General features: G+C 39.2%; 2 protein-coding genes and 1 long non-coding RNA gene across 4 annotated transcripts; 2 read left to right on the top strand and 1 right to left on the bottom strand.

Moving 5' to 3' along the window:
• The first annotated feature begins 424 nt into the window (after window positions 1-424).
• On the top strand, window positions 425-4201 carry LOC147332209 (GTPase IMAP family member 7-like). Its single transcript, XM_086288658.1, has 2 exons — window positions 425-986; window positions 2608-4201. The coding sequence occupies exons 1-2, from the start codon at window positions 929-931 to the stop codon at window positions 3561-3563; spliced, it is 1014 nt and encodes a 337-aa protein (XP_086144784.1). The 5' UTR covers window positions 425-928; the 3' UTR covers window positions 3564-4201.
• Window positions 2366-3454, bottom strand: LOC147332210 (uncharacterized). Its single transcript, XR_015128785.1, has 2 exons — window positions 3393-3454; window positions 2366-2996 (listed from the first exon to the last, which is right to left on the bottom strand). It is a non-coding gene; the product is annotated as an uncharacterized LOC147332210 (long non-coding RNA).
• A 2130-nt stretch (window positions 4202-6331) lies between the features above and the next one.
• On the top strand, window positions 6332-18620 carry LOC147332208 (uncharacterized). 2 transcript variants are annotated; one of them, XM_086288656.1, is made up of 17 exons: window positions 6332-6399; window positions 6942-7019; window positions 7668-7730; window positions 7884-8017; window positions 8101-8185; window positions 9459-9848; window positions 9936-9991; window positions 10219-10336; window positions 12009-12097; window positions 13978-14095; window positions 14426-14605; window positions 14702-14787; window positions 15020-15137; window positions 15959-16047; window positions 16381-16498; window positions 17084-17159; window positions 18172-18620. In XM_086288656.1, exons 2-17 carry the CDS (start codon window positions 6956-6958, stop codon window positions 18323-18325), a joined length of 1938 nt encoding a protein of 645 aa, XP_086144782.1. In that variant the 5' UTR covers window positions 6332-6399; window positions 6942-6955; the 3' UTR covers window positions 18326-18620. The 2 variants fall into 2 exon arrangements, with proteins under 2 accessions (XP_086144782.1, XP_086144781.1); XM_086288655.1 differs by having other exon boundaries at window positions 14426-14614.
• The last annotated feature ends 2908 nt before the right edge of the window (window positions 18621-21528 follow it).

Here is a 21528-nt window from a genome sequence, read left to right as displayed (position 1 = left end):
TACAATATCTCATTGAAATGTAGCTGAAAAATTAACCATTAACTTGATGTTCTCTCAAAATACTACATAGGTCCGGTGTAAGTGTAGTTGATTACTTTTCATTGCTGAAAGTAAATACGCACATTTTAAAATACTTTCATTTTACATTTTGTTAAAGGGGTGAATTTATCGAAGCTTTATCCCTGATCAGGACGTTTTATGAAGCATTAAAGTATACTGACCACTAGATGGCGCGCTGAGACCGTTCATTGTATTGCTTCTCAAACTTTTAAAGCGCAATTGTCTTAACACACTTTAGGCGGTTCGTGTGTTAACACACGTGTGTTTTAGTGATATAAAAATCGCAGTATCCTTAAATGTAATAGTTTAATTGCTTCCTCGTTGCATTGCTTCTCAGCCTCACCATAAAATACCAACGAATCAAAGTCTACTTCTCAGTCAAAATGAAAGTAATGATATTCTATTTGAAATCATAACTTTATTCCACATTAAGCTCTTATGCAAGAAGTCATCAGATCTTTGATCCCTTGCACAATAAAAGTGTGTCCCATCCAGTGACTCTCTATAAGACGCGGGTAGAGTGCCAAGTTCAGAGGTTTATTTAAAACAGGCTGGGTGGAAATACTCTTGGCTCGAAACAGGTAGAAAAATAACATCTATGGACATAGGACTGCGGCCGATTGTCGCTGCTGACCTAATTATTCAGCGTATGTGGACTGGACTTTAACTTGGTGGATGCGGGGCACCCAGCAGGTCACGTGACTGTAGAGCCCCACCCTCAGTTTAAAACAGAAAGCACCGAGGAAGCTGTGTAAAAAAAAAGTTTCACCTAACAGACTTGCTTTGAGATTCAATCAGGACTGTCAGGCCAGCGAGGACAAGTTAACCGACGTCTACAGTTTTGGTGATACTTCTGTCTTCGTCCACCATGAGCACTCAGGCCGCTGACAGCATACCTTGTCCAGCAGAAAGTGAGCAGGAGCAGGGTCAGTATGAAATATGGAAATGCTGTTGAGTTAAAAGTTTTTAGTTTAATGTTTTTATTCTATTTTTTGTATGTCTGTATGTATTTTTCCCCTGTGGGTGTAGTTGGTGTAGTTACAGCATGTTCTTAAGCACGTGTCTACCCTTGTTCAGCTGACACATGTAGAAAGAAAAAGAGAGCAGTGTGAGTCATACTGGTGCTTTAGCTGAGCTGTTGGCTACTGCAGTTTATAGGGCTTGTTTCAGATGTTTGAAGATGGAAGCCAATATATACAATATGACATTACAATGGGGAGAAAACAAAACCAGATAATATAATTAATATGATATGTTAATTTTTTTTTTTACAGTACTTTAATAAAAATAAAATTCCAAAATGGCAGTGACTCTTTTTATCTGCTTTCTTCCTGTAAGTGTGTGTGTGTTTAATTAACACACCTACACCAAGTTAGCCAACAGTGATTTTGAGATGTGTAATTAAACTACAGTACTGTTAGCCTCTAATGTTCATTTAATGTCTCCATCTCACTCTCGTGCTCCTTATTCCCACTTTTGTAGAGGTCACCTAAGGTCATTCAGCCCCTTTCTTTACTGGTGGTCTAACCTGTGAAAAGGTTGTGAAACATAATATCACTATTGGATATTGTTTATCATTATCACACTCTTAAAAGTAAAAAACTAGGTTAACACATATTAGTTAAAATAAAGTATGCATTCTGTCAGAGAAAAAAATTATTTGCTGGAGTAATATAATGTTATGAAACATTGATAGTTAGTGATCCGCAGCCTTTTCATTTGAGCTAAAAACACTTCATTTAATTATAGGCTATTTATAAACAGAATACCTTTAACCCACACAAGATGATGCAACAGACCTTAAGACCTTCATTAAGGGCCTGCATAGAAACATTTCCAATGTTTTGGAAATTTTCATCACATGAATGGTTGACCTCTGATGACCTCTAGAAGCCTTTATTAATATATTTAAAATGATAGTGGCACAAAAGAAAATTTTTGCAGCGCAAACGTTTGACACCATTCTTGTGGCATTTGAAGAAGGTGGGATGGGCGTTTTTGAGCAAGTTGCATCTCAATCATAGACTTTCAGTCTCCAACAACAGGACTAAGCTTAAAACCCGGTTCTTTGCCAACAAAGCAAATAATTTTGATAAACTGTACCAGTTCTGCAAAGAAGAACGGTTAAACATTATGCCACACACTTGTTGATGACTACCAGAAGTTTCTGGTTGAGGTGCAACTTGTTAACAAAAGATTAGTAGGCATCTATTTTCTGAAAAAGTAAGATAAGAAAAAAATATTTCAAAAGGCATATAAAAACAAAACAAGCCACAAATGCTAACATGAGACAACATACAGTGTATTACTTTACTTTTTATTTTATTCATCAACAAATGCCAAAATGCTTTGCATTTGCCACAATGTAAAAACATAATAAAAAAGTTCATACTGTTTGTGCCCTGGGATGCAACAGTCTGGGCTAATATGTGAAAGCCACGAATTTCTACAAATAAACAATAATAATATCAGAAGTCAGAATGAAGGGCACAACGACTTTCATGAACTCTGAATAGTGTTTAAAAATGCTTTTTGTTGGGTTGACAGAGCCGTTGAGGATCATGCTTCTTGGAAAATGTGGTGCAGGCAAGAGCTCGAGTGGGAACACCATCCTCAATAAAATGGTGTTCTGTTCAGAGATGAAGCTGGTCAGCATCACTGTTCACTGTGAAAAAGAGTCCGCGGTGGTTGGAGATGTACCTGTTGATGTGATTGACACACCTGGGCTTTTCGAGAAGGGAAGCAACAAGGAGGACATCATCCGAGAGATTCTTCAACGCCTGAAACTCCAGGAACCAGGACCCCACGTCTTTGCATATGTTATTCCTTTAGGAAGGCTGACTCAGGAAGACCAAGACACCCACACGCTGATTGAAGCAAAGTTTGGCCCAAGAGTGTGGGACTACACCATCGTGCTGTTCACCCACGGGGATCGCCTGGAAGACAAAACAATAAACAACATCATTACTGAGAGTGACGAGAACCTCCGCAACTTCATACGCAAGTGTAGCGGTGGCTTCCACGTCTTCAACAACAAAACCCCGGAGGACCAGAAGCAGGTCACAACTTTTATGGAGAAGATCGAGACCCTGGTGGCCCTGAATGGAGGTAGTTACTACAAGACAGAGCTGTATCCTGAGAAGGAGAGGAAAATCAGAAAAAGACAGGAAAGCATCCTTGCAGAGAGAGATGAAGAAATCAGCAAAAAGGAGGGAAATCTGAGGGAGCATTACAAGGATGAAGAGCTAAAGAAGATGAAGACAAAGCTGTGGAGAAAAGAGGAGGAAAGGGCAAGAAAAGATGCAGAGGGGGAGTTGTGCAGCAAGTCCTACCTCATGAAGAGCATCCTGTTACTGGCTGTATTGTGTCTACTGTTATGTTGCAATCTTGGGGTAGCAGCTAAATGGCTTTGTGTTATAGGAATCATTTTGATTGTGGTGTCTTTTAAGATTTTTCCAATTATTCCAGGAAAAATACCAGGTCTTTCTAAGAAAAAGAAATAGATGAGCTTTTACTGTGTTAGTGATTTATCATTCAAATGTGTGACAGATGATATATCGAAGTGATTTAATTAACAAAAATATTTTCATACATATTTGTCTGTCCATAGTTAGAAAATATAGTCATCTGATATCATCTCATTGATCTCATATTTAATCAGATAACAGAACTGTAAAAATGCTAATGAAAACAATATTTAAAGTACTACACAAAAGTCTCGGCCGACCACTTTTTCTTTATATTTTACTAGGAAAAAAAGTAAATGCAAGGATATGCGGACATATACATGGAAATACAATACAGAGTTTTAAAATCAATATTTGGTACGACCACCTTTTTTCTTCGACACAGTCTGAACTCTCTTATGCAGCTTTGTTCTCATTTCTTTAAGTAGTCTTCAGGAATAGTTCTGCAGGCTTCTTGAAGAATGTTTAAAGCTGTCTTTGGATGCTGACCGCTTTTTGTTCTGCTCTTTGTGAAGATGATCTCACACTGCTTCAATGAAGTTGAGGTCCAGACTCTGGGGAGCTCGGTCCATGACTGATAATGTTTTATTGTGTTTTTCTATCCGGGTATGCTTTTTCTGGAATAACAGTGTGTTTGGAATCATTGTCATGTCATAAAATGAAGCACTGATTGACACATTGACACATGATGGATCAAATCTGATGGTACTTTTCTGTGTTCAAATTTCAAATGATTTAACTCAGGAGTTTCACTTTTGGATTCATTCATATGACCAGTTGCCACTGATTTTCCATTTGTCCAGTTCTTGTGTAATTTGGCATACCTCAGTCTTTTTTAGATTTTTTTCCTTCTTTAAAAATGACATCTTGACAGCCATCTTTTCCACCGAGACCATTCCTGATGTGGTTTCAGTGAACAGTAGATCTCTCAGGTCGTGTGTCCAGCTTGGAGCTGAAAAAATATATATATATTGCTTGTAGCATAGCTGAGCCACTGTGTGAGAGCTGAGCAGCGAAAGGAAATTAAGTGAGGAGCCGGCTCTCGCTCAATAGGAGTCGACTCTTCTGATTCACTACAAAGCACTCTGTAAGCACGGCTCTTAGAGGTGATGCTTTTGTGCATGACACATTATCGAACGTTATGTTGTGTGTCATGGATACTGTTGACTCCAATTCTCCCAACCACTATGTCGAGCTGAGACAGCAAGACCGAGACAGCGAGACCAAGACAAGACCGAGGGATCCTAGCCCAAGACAAGACCAAGACCAAAGTCCGTCAAGACAAGACAAGAACAAGACCACGTGGTCTAGAGACCAAGACCGGTCTCGAGACATCCAACTCTAGTACCGAGCATCCTCTGGTATTAACGTGATAGCGTTCCATAATGTAAAAGTGAAAACGTACAGGCTCTGAAATGTACTCAAAGTATGAAAGTAAAAATAATCTCCTTAAAGCACAATTCAACTAATCATATTTGTACAAAGGTAACTGAACCATGGTATATTATATTAATCTAAGAATAAAATACGGTTAGTACATGATAATAAAACATTTTCGGATTTAATTCTAATGGATGTGCTTTAAATGCAGTGAAAAAGAATTTTAAAAAATAACTATTTTCTGTTCTGATTGTGGGTGAAAGTAAAATGAGTACAGTCAGGGTTTAAAGTGAAACTCAGTAGGTGAGTCTGTGTAGTGGCTCAGCATAGGTGAAAGAACCACACAATCATTTCTAATCAGCACACTGTACTGCCACAGTTTTTTAATAGTTTTTCTACTATAAAACTTGTAAAACTCAGCTTCTGTTTGTTTTCTTAGAAGAGGCAATGATGCATATAAATAGTTTTTAAGTGTTTTTGTGGATATTTTGTTAATTCCATTTACATATAGGAGAATTTCACCTACTTCACTGAAGAGGTGTGCCATCCTGCCTAGACATCTTGCCCCTCCTTTACTATTACTATTAAATAAATTAACTCCTAAATAACTAAAAGGCAAGATTTATGAAGTTATCATGAGCTAATTCCGACCGGTCACAACAGTTCATTTTACATAACTGCTATCACTTCCAGACGTTTCTTTTCTAAATAAACAGAATAGCTCTTGGCCACTTTACTAGAAAACATAGATTTACCAATTACAGACACTCACCTGTTACACACTCAAATGTCCTTAGTTATTTATTATGCTAACATTAATGTTAGCCTGCTTTAAGTAGAGAAAGGTCAATTAACATCAGTGTTATTCCACGTTACCTGGATTATATTTATATTCAGAAATATAAAGAGATTAGTTAGCATATGTTTGCTCCAGAGGATGATCCACAGTGATGTGCATCCATTGTGTTCTGCAACCGCGCATTGACTGACTTTTCCCAGCGGAAGATCGTCCAGCATGCAGCAGCAGATTATTATATAGGCAACTGTGTACTGTCTGTAATTGGTAAATTATATTTTCTGCTGTATTTAGAAAAAGGGACGACCACTTTATTTGAATAAATAAATAAACAAAATGCAGGTATACGGAGGAACCTCAAATGTCCCAGTTTTACACTAGGACATGAACACAGCTCAAGTTTGCGGATCTCGGCGAAGCTGGCAGTGTGAAGTTTGTCTCAAAATTATACATATTATACACATTTGTAAATCATACCGTACGTGCACTTGCCCTTTTTTTAGGTTTCTCTCCATATATAAATAGCGACTGTAAATGTCAGTTTAAATCGTCTTACCTGTAAAACTTGCCGTCTTTACCGGAAGTCAATGTACACACCTTAACGACTGGGCGTGTTTATTTTTTCCAGTGTAACTGAAAAGTTAAGTTTCATTTTCCTGTTCTGGAACATCATCTGCTATCTAGTCGGCGACACAGGTAAGTCCCTATTCTGGTGTTTCGCCTCTCTGTTCTTTTTTTTTTTTTTTTAAGTAATATATAGTGTTTTTATACATGGATAACGGATGTATGATTGCTAGAACTTGTGCAAAGATGTGCTGTCTATTTGCTCTCCTGTGGTTTCTGATGTTATAGACCTTAGTGTTACTGTAATTACAGAATGTAACTTTGTTTATACATATACATGCACACACACATATCTATATAAGGGGCATTTGTGTATACAGTAGATTTGTTGATTTGGATAGTGATAGCAGTTAAGTCTAAACGGCTAAGCTATATGGATAATATGGGTAAAAGTACGTGGTAAGAGTCTTCATCTTTGTATTCAGATGTTTTCAGTCTCATTGCTTTTCCTTCCTTCCTGTCACCCACAGAGGAACAACAGAATTACTTACAATTAGATTAAAATGTTAAAAGCTAATAGAAAATGCAAGATTTATCTCATATAAAAAGTGCCACATATAGTGTGGTGCATATATTTGAAAAAAAAAAACTTTTTTATTTATCTGTGTTGATAGATTAAAATTACAAAATGGAAGAAGGAAGAACTAGCCTGAAGAAAAGAAAGAGAGTCACGGATGAGAAAGATGACAAGAGTAAGTCCTTCGGGTCATTTTACCCTGAAGATCTATTTATTTAAAATATATTTCTGTGTACGCAGTAGAATTTTTCTGAAGCTGTTGATGTTGCAGGCTATAATGAGACATGGCAGTTTTGAGGGTACTTCCTATTCTCTATTGTCCTCCTAGTTGTTAAATGCATATATATGATATATATGCCTAAATGAAACTGCCTTTCTTTTGTTCCTTCAGATAAAGACATGCATAATTACATTAAAATTATCTTCCGTGATTGCATGATTTTGGCAGATATGGCAGAATGGCTGACCCTCTCTGTGCCTGGTTCTGCCCGGGTCTTCTTGTTTTTCTTTGCCACTGTCACCAAAGTGCTTGCTCATAAGGGGTTATCTGATTTTTGGGGTTTTCTCTGTATTATTGCAGGGTCTGTACCTGTTGTTGTGATTTGGTGCTATATAAATAAAACTGAATTGAATTATAAATATTTGCATTATCACAACTATTACAATGAAAGTAGGAAATACTCCCACAACTGGCATCTCTCTTTATACAACCTCTACAATTGCAAATTATTAGTACATTGTAAATTGACCATGAAAATACATTTACATTATTTTTTTAATGGAGAAATTACTTCTTCCTTTTTTTTGGTGTTGCAAAAAACAGACCTCTGGCGTGTAAAATGTGGAGACAAAAAGGGTTGGATGGATGTAGAGAAGTTGGGAAAAGGTAAGTACAGTCTTACCTTTCTTACCAGTCTTTCCTTTTCTATTTTTGTACATACAGTGAAATATATAAATAAATAAATAAATAAATAAATATATAAATAAATAAATAAATAATTTTTCATTAAAACGATTACGTTTTTCTTTATAACTATAGGTAAGGATTGTATTGAGTTTGAAGGCTCCTTTTACAGTCCACCTGAGTTTGAGAAGCTTGCAGGAAAAGATTCATGTAGAAAATGGAAGTCATCTATTTACCACAAGAAAGCTCCTCTGCACTATTGGTTCAAGGTACTTTTTTTTTTTTTTTGCATTTCTGTGAATCTACAAAAATCTGATTTCACTAAATAAACTGTTGAATTAACTTATCACAGAGAGGTTACCTAACCACTACAGGATATAGACAAAAAAAAAGAAAACGACAATCATCAGACCTTGAGTCCCAGGACCTCTTAACAGGTTTGTCTGCTCTTTCTTCTATCTGTGCCTCAAAACCAGAGAATGTTTGAGAATATGAACCAAAAGCATGCAAACATTATTGTAATATTTTTAATAAGCTCTTTCAAAACTTCAGTAGTTTTGACAAATACCCTACAGAAGTTGAGAAAAAAAGAGTTGCAATTCTCTTTATCTCGGCCTCCAACTTTCCCTCATCCAACGCCTGCAACTTGATCATATTACACCTGTCTAAGCCAACCTTCACTGGCAAATACCGTATTGTTTTTGAAATCCTTTTGTACACTTTTAAATTTTAAATAACTTGGCGCCCAGCTACTTAATCGACCTCCTTGACCTATATACCCCCAAGAGAGCACTTAGATCCTCTAATCAGTGGCTCTTAGTGCAACCAATGTCCAGATGAAAGACTAGGGGGCATTGTGCTTTTGCTATTGCTCCACCTAAACTTTGGAATAGCCTGGCGATTGATGTCCGTCCATCGGAATTCATTCAATATTTCAAGTCACGTTTAAAAATCCACCTGTTTAAGCTAGCCTTCGAAACAAATTAGATTTTAACTTCTACCCGTATCAAGTTTGTGCCACGCCACTTACCTTTAACTATTCCGTAATGATAACTGTATTTTTTTTTGTTCTTCTATTGTTGTAATCCCGCAATACGGCACTTGTGTGAAAATTGAATTGAAACTGAGAAAAAGTTACAAAAATCTAAGTTTACGTTGTTATATTTTAAACATTTCTATTTCTTGAAAGAATATTACAAGGAAGTTCATAATGAAGATGTCATGGTCCGGAGTCTGTGACTCCGTGTTTATGTTTTAGTTCATTATTATTCTGTGGTTTTGGGTACCTTGGGTGGTACTCTTCTGTTTCATGGTTCATGTTCCTATGTTCTGTGTCCCCCAGTCTGTGTTAAGTTGGTGTGTTATGTCATTACGTGTATGTGTTTCCTGTTTTACTTTGAAGGTCCGTGTCTGATCTCAGTGTGTTCAGGTTACTTTTCCCCTGTCTTGTCAGGTCGAATTACTCCCAGCTGTGCCCTCCTTTTGTGTCTCATTCCCTCGTTATCCTTCTGTGTATTTAAACCTCATGTCTGCCTCTGTTAGTTGCTGGTTCGTCTGTGTTGTTCCCCTTGGTCTTCCTGCGTCTCGCCGTCCGTCTCTCTGTGTATTTCCCCATACCTCCCTGCATCTTCGTTCTGGTTTGTTTTGTTAGTTTTGCCCAGTTTAGGTTTTCCAGTTTAATGTTCACCTGCCACTTCTGTTTGTATCTAGTCCTGTTCAATAAATACTCACCTGCATCAGAGCTGCTGCATTTTGAGCCCTATCTTCAACTCCACACGTCTGCCACCCCGGACGCGACAGAAAATGAGGATGGAGAAGAGGATGATGAGGATATGGATGAAGATGATGTATGGGCAGATAAATGGGAAGATAAAGAAGCTACACAGATTTCTATCTCTTCTTCTGAAGAAGAGAGTGCGGAAGATCATGTTAAAGATATAGATGACGATGGAGAAGAGGAAGATGAGGATATGGATGCAGTTGATGTCGGTAACGATGAGCCTAGCACTGAGGAAGATGAGGATGAAGAAGATGATAATGATAAAGATGAGACTGTGCCTGCTGTTCCCTCTAACCATACTGGCAGCACTGGTATCAAAGGTGACATTTCCAATATATTTCCTATTGGTATGTTTGGATAACAAAGACCTTGTTTGTGTATGAAAATAACTCTTCCTCTTTTTTCAGCGAGTGTAACACCTATGATGAAAGAAGTAAAGGGTATTGTTAACATCCCTCCTGAGGCAAGACAGATTATTTTATTTAAATGATTCACTGTACTTTACATTGCTGGAAGTTTTGAATATGTCACTGATCTGAGATTACTCTACACCAGCACCGTCATTAAGCTAGAAATGTGGCAAATACTATGGTTCAGCATGACATACAAAATTACAAATGTATGCTTTACCCCATCCAGTCCAATTATTCATAATAAATACTAAAATATTCTTCATTGTTTTTAAAACAGAAGAGTACACATCATCCTGACATGCCAAGATCTGAAGTCATTGGAAATAACAGAGATGTGGCAAAAAACACAGCAATCAAACAGCTGAATGTTAAGAAACAACCTGAAGAGAAACTGAGTGAGTTATTCAAACACTAAAAGCACTTGATTTACATTTTTACATTTACAAATGTTTTAGCACATGTGTCCACACAGATAACTACTATAGTAGTTTTGTTTGCAGTTTGAATAAGTATTATTTACTTTCCAAAAGACACTAAACAGCCATTTTATTTGGTACACCTGTCCCATCCATCCATCCATCCATCCATCCATCTTCTTCCACTTATCCGGGGCCAGGTCACGGGGGAAGCAGCCCAAGCAGAGAAACCCAGACCTTCCTCTCCCCTGTCACCTCCTCCAGCTTGTCTGAGAGAACACGAAGGCTTTCCCAGGCCAGCCAAGAGATATAATCTCTCCAATGTGTCCTGGGTCTGCCCTGGGGCCTCCTCCTGGTGGAACATGGCCGGAACACCTCACCCGTCTAGGAGGCATCTTTGTCAGACGCATGAACCACCTCAGCTGGCTCCTTTCCTGCTCTACTCTTAGACCCTCTTTCGTAGCCTTCTGCTACTTGGCTGTGCCTAGAAATTCTGTCCATAAAAATTACAAACAGAATCAGTGACATCACCCACAGGAACGAGTCCAACTTATTACCGGCTATGCGGACAAACCTCTTGCAACTGTTGTATCAGGATTGAATGGCGGGTAGCAATGGGCCAGACACCCCATATTCCCGGAGTACCCCCACAGGTTACACAGAGGGATATGGTCGAATGCCTTCTCCAAGTCCATAAAACACATGTAGACTGGTTGGGCAAACTCCCATGCACCCTCAAGTATCCTTGAGAGGATAAAGAGCGGATCCAGTGTTCCACAACCAGAACAAAAATAGCATTGTTCCTCCTGTATCCAAGGTTAGACTAAAGGACAAACTCTCCTTCCAGCACCATGGCAGAGAGCTTCCCAGGTAGGCTGAGGACTGTGATCCCCCTATAGTTGGAGCACACTTTCCAGTTCCCTTTCTTAAAGATGGGAACCAACCCGGTCTGCCAGTCCAGGGGTACTGCCCCTGATCTTCACGCAAAATTGTAGAGGCATGTCATCTACAACATCCAGAGCCTTCAGGAACGCGTGGCAGACCTCGACCACCCTAGGGGCTCTGCCACCAAGGAGCTTTTTGACTTCCTCAGTGACCTCGCCCCCGGACATTGGCAACTTCGAGGAGGTCCTCGAAGTATTCCTTCCACCGCCCGACAATTTTCACAGTCGAAGTCAGCAGTGCTCCACCTGCACTATACACAGTGTGGGTAGAGCACCACTTTCCCCCCCTAAGTGACCTGACGGTTTGCCAGAATCTGTTCGAGGCGGTCTGAAAGTCTTTTTCCATGGCCTCTCCGAACTCCTCCCAGACTCAAGTTTTTGCTTCAGCTACTGCCTGCACCGCATTCCACTTGGCCTGTCGGTACCTGTCAGCTGCTCGGGTTCAGATCCAGGAGGCCGTTCCTCAGTCACGCTCCTCCAGGTCTCTCTGTCGATGCCCACGTGAGCATTGAAGTCTCCCAGTAGGACAACAGCTGTCCAGTTGCTCATTAATGAAAAAATCTAACCAGCCAATCACATGAGAGCAACTCAATGAAGACATGGAGACATGGACAAGATGATCTGCTGAAGATCAGACTGAACATCAAACTAATTCTAATAATCCCAAAGTGCACATGCTCATATTTTAATTACTTTTCTTTTTTCAGAGAAGACAACAACAAGCACAATTTCAATACCTGGGAAACTTGCCCTGAAGATTAAAGAAGCTTATGGTATCGTTAATAGCCTTCCTGAGGTAAGATGGAGGAAGTTTCTTCAAAATATTTTACAGCACTTTACAGTGCTGGTAGTTTCCACCCTCATGAAAATACAGCTGATTCAAAATTACTTTTATCTTTTAATCCAGCATTGTCTTTTTTTTTTTTCTTTTTTTTTTTTGCCTGTCCCGTTTGGTTCTTCTGCCATCAGAATTATTGTCTAAAGGCGAAGAAAGATGCCCAATGGATTTAGTTTACCAAATGGACCATCCCAGCCTTGCCGTATTGGTCTATTTGATTCACCTTTGCTTTTATTGTTTATTTTATTGTATTTTCACTTGCTAAATATGGGACAGACTTGACTGGGGAAAAGAAAGGGGAGAAAGAAAGAGGGAAAGAAAAACAGCGGGGAAGAGGGAAGGAGATAAAGAGCAAAAAACAAAAACCAACAAAATAAGCAGACAAAAAATACATATCAATCACCTGGATCACCTGTTGAGAAAGAAAAAAGAGAAAACAAGCAAAAAAAAGTGCAATATAATAAACAACATCATCGCGATGATCTATGTGAATATAACAGTAAATACTAAATATTGTTATTGTGCAGCATGTAGGATTGACAGCACACAGTGTGCTTTGGGGTAGGAGCCAAAAAGGGTGTAGTTTGTGTGTGTGTGTGTGAGCACCCGTGTGTACACCTGTGAGCATGAGCACGCTTGTATGTAACAGGTTCCTTCATGTAATGATCTGCTAGAGGGTGTGGGGGAGCCACAGCCCCGTCCTCCTGGGCATGAAGCAGGTATGGAGGAGATAAAGGCTCCAGACATTCAGAGGCCCTCAGAGCACAAGAGACCAAAGAAGACCAACAGAGGGGCAGCTGCGCCACTATCCCAGAAAGAGCTGAGGAGAGCCCCAGATGAGGGGTCACTCAGCAGCTGTGGAGCAGAAACCGGGGGGGTTGCAGTGACGTGCCCGTGAGCTCCGCCGGCAGCCAGCTGTGCCAGATCGACTGAGCCCCAGGCTGAGAGGCCGAGGGCACCTCACCCCTGAAGAGGCCCAAGTGAGCCCCAGGCTCCAGGCCTCGACAAGCAGCCACCAGGAGTGAGCCGGTGCATACCTGGACGCCCATCCCCGGACTCAATGAAGCACCAATGCACCGATGTCTGAGGGCATCTGCCACTGGCCTGAGATGTCCCTAGAGAGGTGGCGTCTGATACCCAACCTGACATATAGACACAAACAAACAGGCACACACAGATACAAACATCCATTCCCACCATCATGCTCTCATATGCAATTACTCAGCACTCACCCAACGTGGAGACAGACATAAATAGACACTGTACACACAATCACACTCCCCAAGCGTACTCTAAGCCCCAGATCTAGGTACCCTTGCCCCTGGAGGGGGAAACTGCGCCCACACCCAGGTAGTGTTACCTTTTTCCCTGGGGTGGAGAGAAGCAGGAATAGTTCTCCAGGCTTTTTGAAGGACATTCAAAGCTCTTCTTTGGATGTTGGCTGCCTTCTGTTCTGTTCTCTGACAAGATGATCCCACACTGCTTCACTAATGTTGAGGTCAAAGCTGTGGGGCGGCCAATCCATGACTGACAGTGTTCCATTGTGTGTTAAAGATATTTCTAATTTATTTTCAACCAATGCCTCACACTTGAACATGTGTTTCAAACGGATCTTGTTTAAAATTGCTTTCAAAATAAAACTGTCCAACTTGAGGTGAATGTTTTTATGGTTTGTTGCTATATGAATAGAAATTGATTAAATTGAATTTTGCTCAAAATGATTTTCATAATAAAACTGCATATTATTTTCCTGATCTACTTTTACTCCATCCAAACTTACCATTCAAAAGAAATTATAAATAAGGGTACTAATATATAATTGACTATCTTTGCACCAGAAGACTAGACATCATCCTGACACGACAAGATCTGAAGTCAGTGGAAATAACAGAGATGTGGCAACAAACACAGCAATCAAACAGCTGAATGTTAAGAAAGAACCCCAAGAGGAACTGAGTGAGTTGTTCAAACACTAAAAGCACTTGAATGTTGAACTTCTATTTTGTGCATTTTTTGTAGAAGTAGTAGAAATCCGGTTGCAATCTATTTTCTTTGCTCTTCTATTGTCTGCTGTTCCTTCTATCATACCCCAAAACCAGAGAACTTTGAAAAATATTAATCAAAAGCATGCAAACATTGTAGTATTATTTTTAATCAGTTGTTTTAAAACCTTTAAAAATATACCAAGGAAGTTCAGAAAAAGGAGTATGCATTAGCTCAGAACTAGTTATGAAAATCTCAGTGTACATGGTAATATTTTAAACATTTATATTCCTTTTGTATAAGAACACAAGGAAGATCGTGTTAAAGATCAAGATGAAGATGAAGAACAAGAAGATGAGCATATGGATGAAGATGTTGTTTGTGATTATGAGCCTAGCACTGAGGAAGATGAGGATGAAGAAAGTGATAATGATGAGGAAGAGACTGTGCCTGCTGTTGCCTCTAACCATACTGGCAGCAATGGTATCATAGGTGACATTTCCAATATATTTCTTATTGGTATGTTTGGATAACAAAGACCTTGTTTGTGTATGAAAATAACTCTTCCTCTTTTTTCAGACAGAGTAACAAGTGCAATTCCAACACCTGGAAAACATGCATTACAGATGAAAGAAGTAAAGGGTATTGTTAACATCCCTTCTGAGGCAAGATAAATTATTTTATTTAAATGATTCACTGTGCTTTACATTGCTGGATGTTTTGAATATGTCACTGATCTGAGATTACTCTACACCAGCACCGTCATCAAGCTAGAAATGTGGCAAATACTATGGTTCAGCATGACATACAAAGCAAATTACAAATGTAAGCTTTTACCCAATACAGTCCAATTATTCACAATAAATACTAAAATATTCTTCTTTGTTTTTAAAACAGAAGACTACACATCATCCTGACATGCCAAGATCTGAAGTCAGTGGAAATAACAGAGATGTGGCACAAAACACAGCAATCAAACAGCTGAATGTTAAGAAACAACCTGAAGAGAAACTGAGTGAGTTATTCAAACACTAAAAGCACTTGAATATTGTGTTGAGCTTCTATTTTGTGTATTTTTTGTTGACGTAGAACAAAAACAGTTTCAGTCTATTTTCTACAAGTTTCAAGGTTGTCCTTTAAGAGCTTTTCTTACTTTATGTCAGCATTTACAAATATTTTAGTACATTTGGGGCGTTCGTGGCTCAAGAGTTGGCAGTTCGTCTTGTAATCAGACAGTCTTGGTCGTTGTGTCCTTGGGCAAGACACTTCACCTACCGCCTACTGATGATGGCTAGAGGGGCTGATGGCGCGATATGGCAGCCTCGCTTCTGTCAGTCTGCCCCAAGGCAGCTGTGGCTACAACTGTAGCTGCCTCCACCAGTGTGTGAATGTGAGAGTGACTGATTAGTGGAATTGTAAAGCACTTTGAGGGCCCCTAAAAGTGGTATATAAATGCAATCTATTATTATTATTATTATTATTATTATTATTATGTACGCCCAGCTAACTATTATAGTAGTTTTGTTTGCTTTTTGAATAAATATTATTTCCCCATGTCTTTGTATTCAAAACAGATCAGGTGTGTTCTGTAATGAATAGTTGTACTTTTCAAAAGATACTATCCAGCCATGTTTTTTAAAAAACTTTTTTGGTATACCCGTCCAACTGCTCATTAATTAAAATATCTAATCAGCCAATTCAATACAGCAACTCAATACATACATGGAGACATGGACAAGATGACCTGCTGAAGATCAGACTGAACATCAACATGAATCTAATTCTAATAATCCCAAAGTGCACATGCTCATGTTTTAATCACTTTTCTTTTTTCAGAGAAGACAACAACCAGCACAATTTCAACACCTGGGAAACCTGCAGTGAATATCAAAGAAGTAAAGGGTATCGTTAATAGCCTTCCTGAGGTAAGACTGTATTTTATTAAAAACTTACCATTCAAAATAAAGATAATTAAAACACCCCTGTCATTAAATCACTTGCTCATATGGGATTGTCTAATTGTTGGTGTTTTCTGTGTATTATTGTAGGGTCTGTACAATATAAAGCACATTGAGCCGACTGTTTTCATAGTTTGGTGCTATATAAATAAAATTGGATTAAACTGAATCTTGCTCAAAATGATTTTCATAATAAAACTGCATATTATTTTCCTGTTTTGTTTTTCTCTGTCCAAACTTACCTTTCAAAAGAAATAATAAAAAAGGATACTAATATATTCTTGGTTGTCTTTGAAACAGAAGACTACACATCATCCTGACATGCCAACATCTGAAGTCAGTGGGAATTCCAAAAATGTGGCAAAAAACACAGCAATCAAACAGCTGAATGTTAAGCAAGAACCTGAAGAGAAACTCAGTGAGTTCTTCAAACACTAAAAATTCTGCATTTGTGTTTTGTTGTTGTTGTTGTTTTGTGCCTATGAATTTATCAATTTTTTGTAGTGGAGAAAGTAAAAATCCCATTTGAAAATTGGAAATCTGTAAATCTGAAATTTACTATGCTGGTGGGGACTAAAATCCTGGTCCCCACAGGGTTGAAGGCCTCACACTCAAAATGTGGTTTTAGTGTCAGGGTTACAATTGGGTTGTGGTTAGGTTTAGGGTTAGGCATTCATTTTTGATTGTTAGAGTAAGCAGCTAGGGAAAGCCTTATGTCAATGGGATGTCCCCATGAGGATAGCAAACCAGACGTGCGTGTGTGTGTGTGTGTGTGTGTGTGTGTGTGTGTGTGTGTGTGTGTGTGTGTGTACACAAATGATGATGGAAATGAAGAGATGGCAGGGCCTGAAAATGAAAGAGAAATTGTAAATTCAGGATCTGATGTCAGTGGTGGCCTCAAACACAGTAATCAAAAAGCAAGAGAAGCAAAAAAACCTGTGTGTGTGTTTCTTTTTTTTTTTTTTTTTTTCCAATATGTTTTCTGAACCCCGGGCTGTGTCAGATGACCATCAACATACAGAGGTGCACTTCTCTGGCCACAGTGTAACTGAAGTACAATCCATGAGACCACAGATGAGGTAAGATGTAGCTGTCATATCATTTAGGCAAAGATTTATCATTTATTCACAGTATTAAAAGTTTTTTTTAACCGCATTTATTTCTGCAAAAACAGCTCTTCTTGAAATAAGCCCAATATTCCTAAATGTGACAAAACTGTCTTGTTTTGAGAAAAAAATCTGCCAATAGGGTCAGTAAAAGTTGCTTGGCTAGAATCCTTAATCACGTGTCTTCCTTTGTTCAACTGATAGATGTAGAAAGAAAAAGAGAGCAGTGTGCGTCATACTGGTGCTTTAGCCAAGCTGTTGGCTATTGCAGTTTATAGGGCTTGTTTCAGATGTTTGAAGATTGAAGACATTTTCTATCTATCATGCATCTAACTGATTTATACATTTTAATTAGACAAAACTGTCTAAAATTTAGGATTAATTTAAGAAAATGTGACTTATTTCAAGGAAAGACACCCTGACAACCTTATTAAGACATCCTTATTAAAAAAAAATCTTTACCTATAATGAGTATTATGCTTTCTTCAACAAGCTGTTTTCAGAAATTATTTCCTTACTTTAGTGTTTAATTGTGTTTAATTTATTACAGGCCATTACAGGCCTTTCCATACTCTTGAAATAAGAAAGATAATGTTATTCTTCCAGAATAAGAATGATTATTTTTCTTATTTCAAGAATCAGAACCACGATCAGAATTGGGTAAGGTTAGATTAATTTTCTAGTTTTAATGACCTTAGCCAAACAACTTTAACTTACGCCATTGGCAGATTTTTTTCTCAAAACAAGACAATTTTGTCAATTTAAGAAAATCTGGCTTATTTTAAGTAGAGCTGTTTTTGCAGTGTAGCCTGTAACTGGTAAATAAAGCTCAAGATGAGCTGAAATATTTTATTAAGAAAAAGACATATTTTCCTAGAATTAGCTTAATTTTCCTGTGCAAAACTTGCTTGGTAAGAATATGTTTTCTTTCAAGACAAAAAATATGAAAAAAAAATTCCATAAACAAGCGTTTTTTTACTCGCAGTGCGGACATGTCAGAGGCCCCATCACCTGGGCCCTCAGCCAGCTCTGGTTTGGATCTTGATCAACTGAAGAGGGAAAAAGTAAAAATGGAACTAAAGGTTTTAAAATTAAAAGAATACTATTATACTTTGAAAATAAAAGAACTTAAAAAATGAGGATTAATGCTTCTGTAAAGCTGACATTGCAGAGAATAAATTAAATGATCGCTGTGTTTACGTCCACAAACTGACACACATTATCTGGAGGTTTCTTGGGTGGAATGTTGCTTTTGAGAAAAGCTGCAAAGTCAAGTGTGCTGCATTTATACACCGTACTTTTTCTTTGCTATACTCAGGTTTCCTTTAGTATTGTTGATTACAGTGTTTTACTTTGTTTCTGTGATGGAATAGATAGATGGTATTTTCTTCTGTAAAATGTGAATAAACAATATTGATGCTTTTTATCTGTAAATTGCGCAAATGTTATGAAACTGTGTTTCTTTTAGACTTTGCCCAAGCTGCAGTAATCATTGTAAGACATAGCCTGTAAACAGCATCATGCAATGTCTTGAACCACTGCTCATTTCTTTATATTTTGCATAAGGAGCAAGAGATTTTAGAAATTTGTAAGACAAAAGCAATAGATTAGACAAAAATATTTTCATGGAAATTTGTTCAACCATAATGAGAAAATACAAAATGAAAAAAGGAGAGTTTCAGTGCTGTGGTGTTATCTTTGGCATTTTTCTTTTCTTTTTTTATTCAAAACCTAAATATAGTTAGGTATATATAGACTAGATTCAATTGATTTACGTGAAATAACTCAAGAAAAAAAGTTATCAGGCTATATTTAATTATCCTATAGGCTCTAATTCTTAATTGACATTCAGGTCCACACTCCATGCCAGTTGGTGGCATTAATGAACCAACTAGCTTTTTGACAACCACGGACAAACACCAAGAAGGTTTTTTTTTTTCCTTGGGAGAAAAAAAGTAAACTTAAAAAAATCTCATGTCTTTTGAAGAGTAAACTTTAAAAGTAAGTACTGAGTTTTATCTCATTTATTTATGTAGCGATACAAATGTTGCAATATCTTTTTTTTTTCTTTTTTTGTTGCCTGTCCCGTCTGGTTCTTTAGCCATCAGAATTATTGTCTGAAGGCCAAGAAAGATGCCCAACGGATTTACTTTACCAAGTGGATCATCACAGCCTTGCTATATTGGTCCATTAAAGGGGCAATCCTAAAGATTGCCCCTTTAATCCTAAGGGAATCCTAAACACTTCACCCGTTGCTTACTGGTGGTGGTCAGAGGACCCGGTGGCGCCAGTGTCCGGCAGCCTCGCCTCTGTCAGTGCGCCCCAGGGCAGCTGTGGCTACAATGTAGCTTGCCATCACCAGTGTGTGTGTGAATGGGTGGAAGACTGAATGTAGTGTAAAGCGCTTTGGGGTCCATAGGGACTAAGTAAAGTGCTATACAAATACAGGCCACTGACCTTTGTTATTATTATTTATTTATTTTATTTTCAGTTTTTACAGACAGGACAGACATGACTGGGGTATAGGAAAGGGAGAAGGAAAGAAAGAGAGGGAGGGAGGGAAAGAAAAACAGGGGAAGAGGGACAGTGAGAAAGTGCACTTAAAAAAATCACCTGTTGAGAGCAGAAAAAAGAAAAAAAGAGAAAACAAGGGAAAAAGAGAGCAACATAATAAACACAACACCATCGCAATAATCTAGCTACGTGTAAATAACAGTAAATACTAAATATCGAATGTTATTATCCAGCATGCAAGGCCGACAGCGCACAATGTTCTTTGAGGTAGCAGTCAAGAAAGGTGCAAATTGTGTCTGTGAACAGTAAACACCCGTGTGTACACCTGTGTTGATGAGCGCGCTTGTATTCAAAAGGTTTTTTCCATGTAACGATCTGCTAGAGGGTGTGGGGAACCATAGCCCCGTGCCCCAGGGCATGAAGCAAGCATGGAGGAGATCCAGGCCCCAGACATCCAGAGGCACCCAGAGTGCGAGAGCCCAGCGGAAGGGCATCCATGCCAGCCAGCTGCGCCAGGTGGACGAGCCCCAGGCCCGGAGGCCCGAGGTTCGAGGGCCCCCCACCCCCCCAGAAGGGGCCCAATCAAGCCACGGGTTCCAGGTACCGCCAAGCAGCCTCTGCAAGTGAGCCGGTACATACCTGAGCGCCTAGCCCCGGACACCAAGAATCACCAATGCACCGACGTCTGAGGGCATCAGCCACTGGCAGGGAGTGTGGTGAGGGGAGTTAGGCCTCCATACTTTGGAGGGCCTGAGATGTTCCCAGAGAAGTGGAGTCTGAGATCCAACCTGACATATAGACACAGACGAACAGGCACACACAGACACAAACATGCATTCCCACCCTCATGCACACATATACAAGTACTCTGCACTCACCCAACGCGGAGACAGAAACAAATGAACACTGTGCACACAATCACACTCCCCAAATGTACTCTATACCCCAGGTCCAGGTACCCTTGCCCACACCTAGACCCAGGAGATGTTACCCTTTTCCCTGGGGTGGAGACAAGCACACCGTCCCCGGCTCCGCAGTAGCAGAAAGGCCCTGCATCCCAGACCCCAACAGGATGGCCAACTCCTCCTCCCAGCCCCTCCGTCCCAATGGCTAACAGAGAATGGGGGTGTGTGAAGACCCCATACCTCCCTCCGCCCGCTGATATGTAGTGTTGCTGCATGCTGTTCTAAAGTGCATTTAAAACACGGGAGGGCATGGTGCTTCCTGCCAGAGAGCAGCAGGTGTCAGCACAGCCCTTCCCAAGAAACCTCAATGTTTACATGTATTTAAAATTGAGAGGTGGGCACCAGCGCCAGAGGTGAGGTTGAATACACAGACTGTCCTCTGAATGGCGTATAATATGCCCACCTCCAAGGCCCTACATGTATGTGTTATGAGAGTGTGAGTAATGTGGATGTCTAGGTTGTGGAATAAAATTGAGGCACAGGTGGCCCGAAGGAGACAGAAGGGAATCCAACACTGGCATGATGTTTTTTTTTTTCTTTCTTTTGCTTGAATGATTCATAGTCAGTTATAAGTGGCCTAATAATCTAAAAAAATTAAAAGACTTCGAAAGACTTTAAGGAATCCCAGAGAAAAAAAAGATATGCAACTCTAAACTTTTGCACAGTACTGTGTGGTCAGCTACAGAAGGACTGGACTGATAAGAGTTAGGCTAAGATTTAAAAGAGAAAAAAAAAAAGAAAAGAAAATCTGCCTCCTTGGAACCAAAACATATGAAAAATGACACGTGACTCAAGATTTTTGCACAGTACTGCAATTGTGCACATTGTACACATGTGCAATTTTAAAATTAACTGTAATTTTA

This window comes from Aulonocara sp. 'chitande type north' Nkhata Bay, linkage group LG4 (assembly GCF_057382095.1).
Source record: "Aulonocara sp. 'chitande type north' Nkhata Bay isolate Kocher_YH1m ecotype deep benthic linkage group LG4, A_spYH_male_GT1.1, whole genome shotgun sequence".
In the NCBI taxonomy this organism is placed as follows: Eukaryota; Metazoa; Chordata; class Actinopteri; order Cichliformes; family Cichlidae; genus Aulonocara; species Aulonocara sp. 'chitande type north' Nkhata Bay.
The sequence above is the reverse complement of the archived record's forward strand: the minus strand, read 5'-3'. Positions and strand labels throughout refer to the sequence as shown.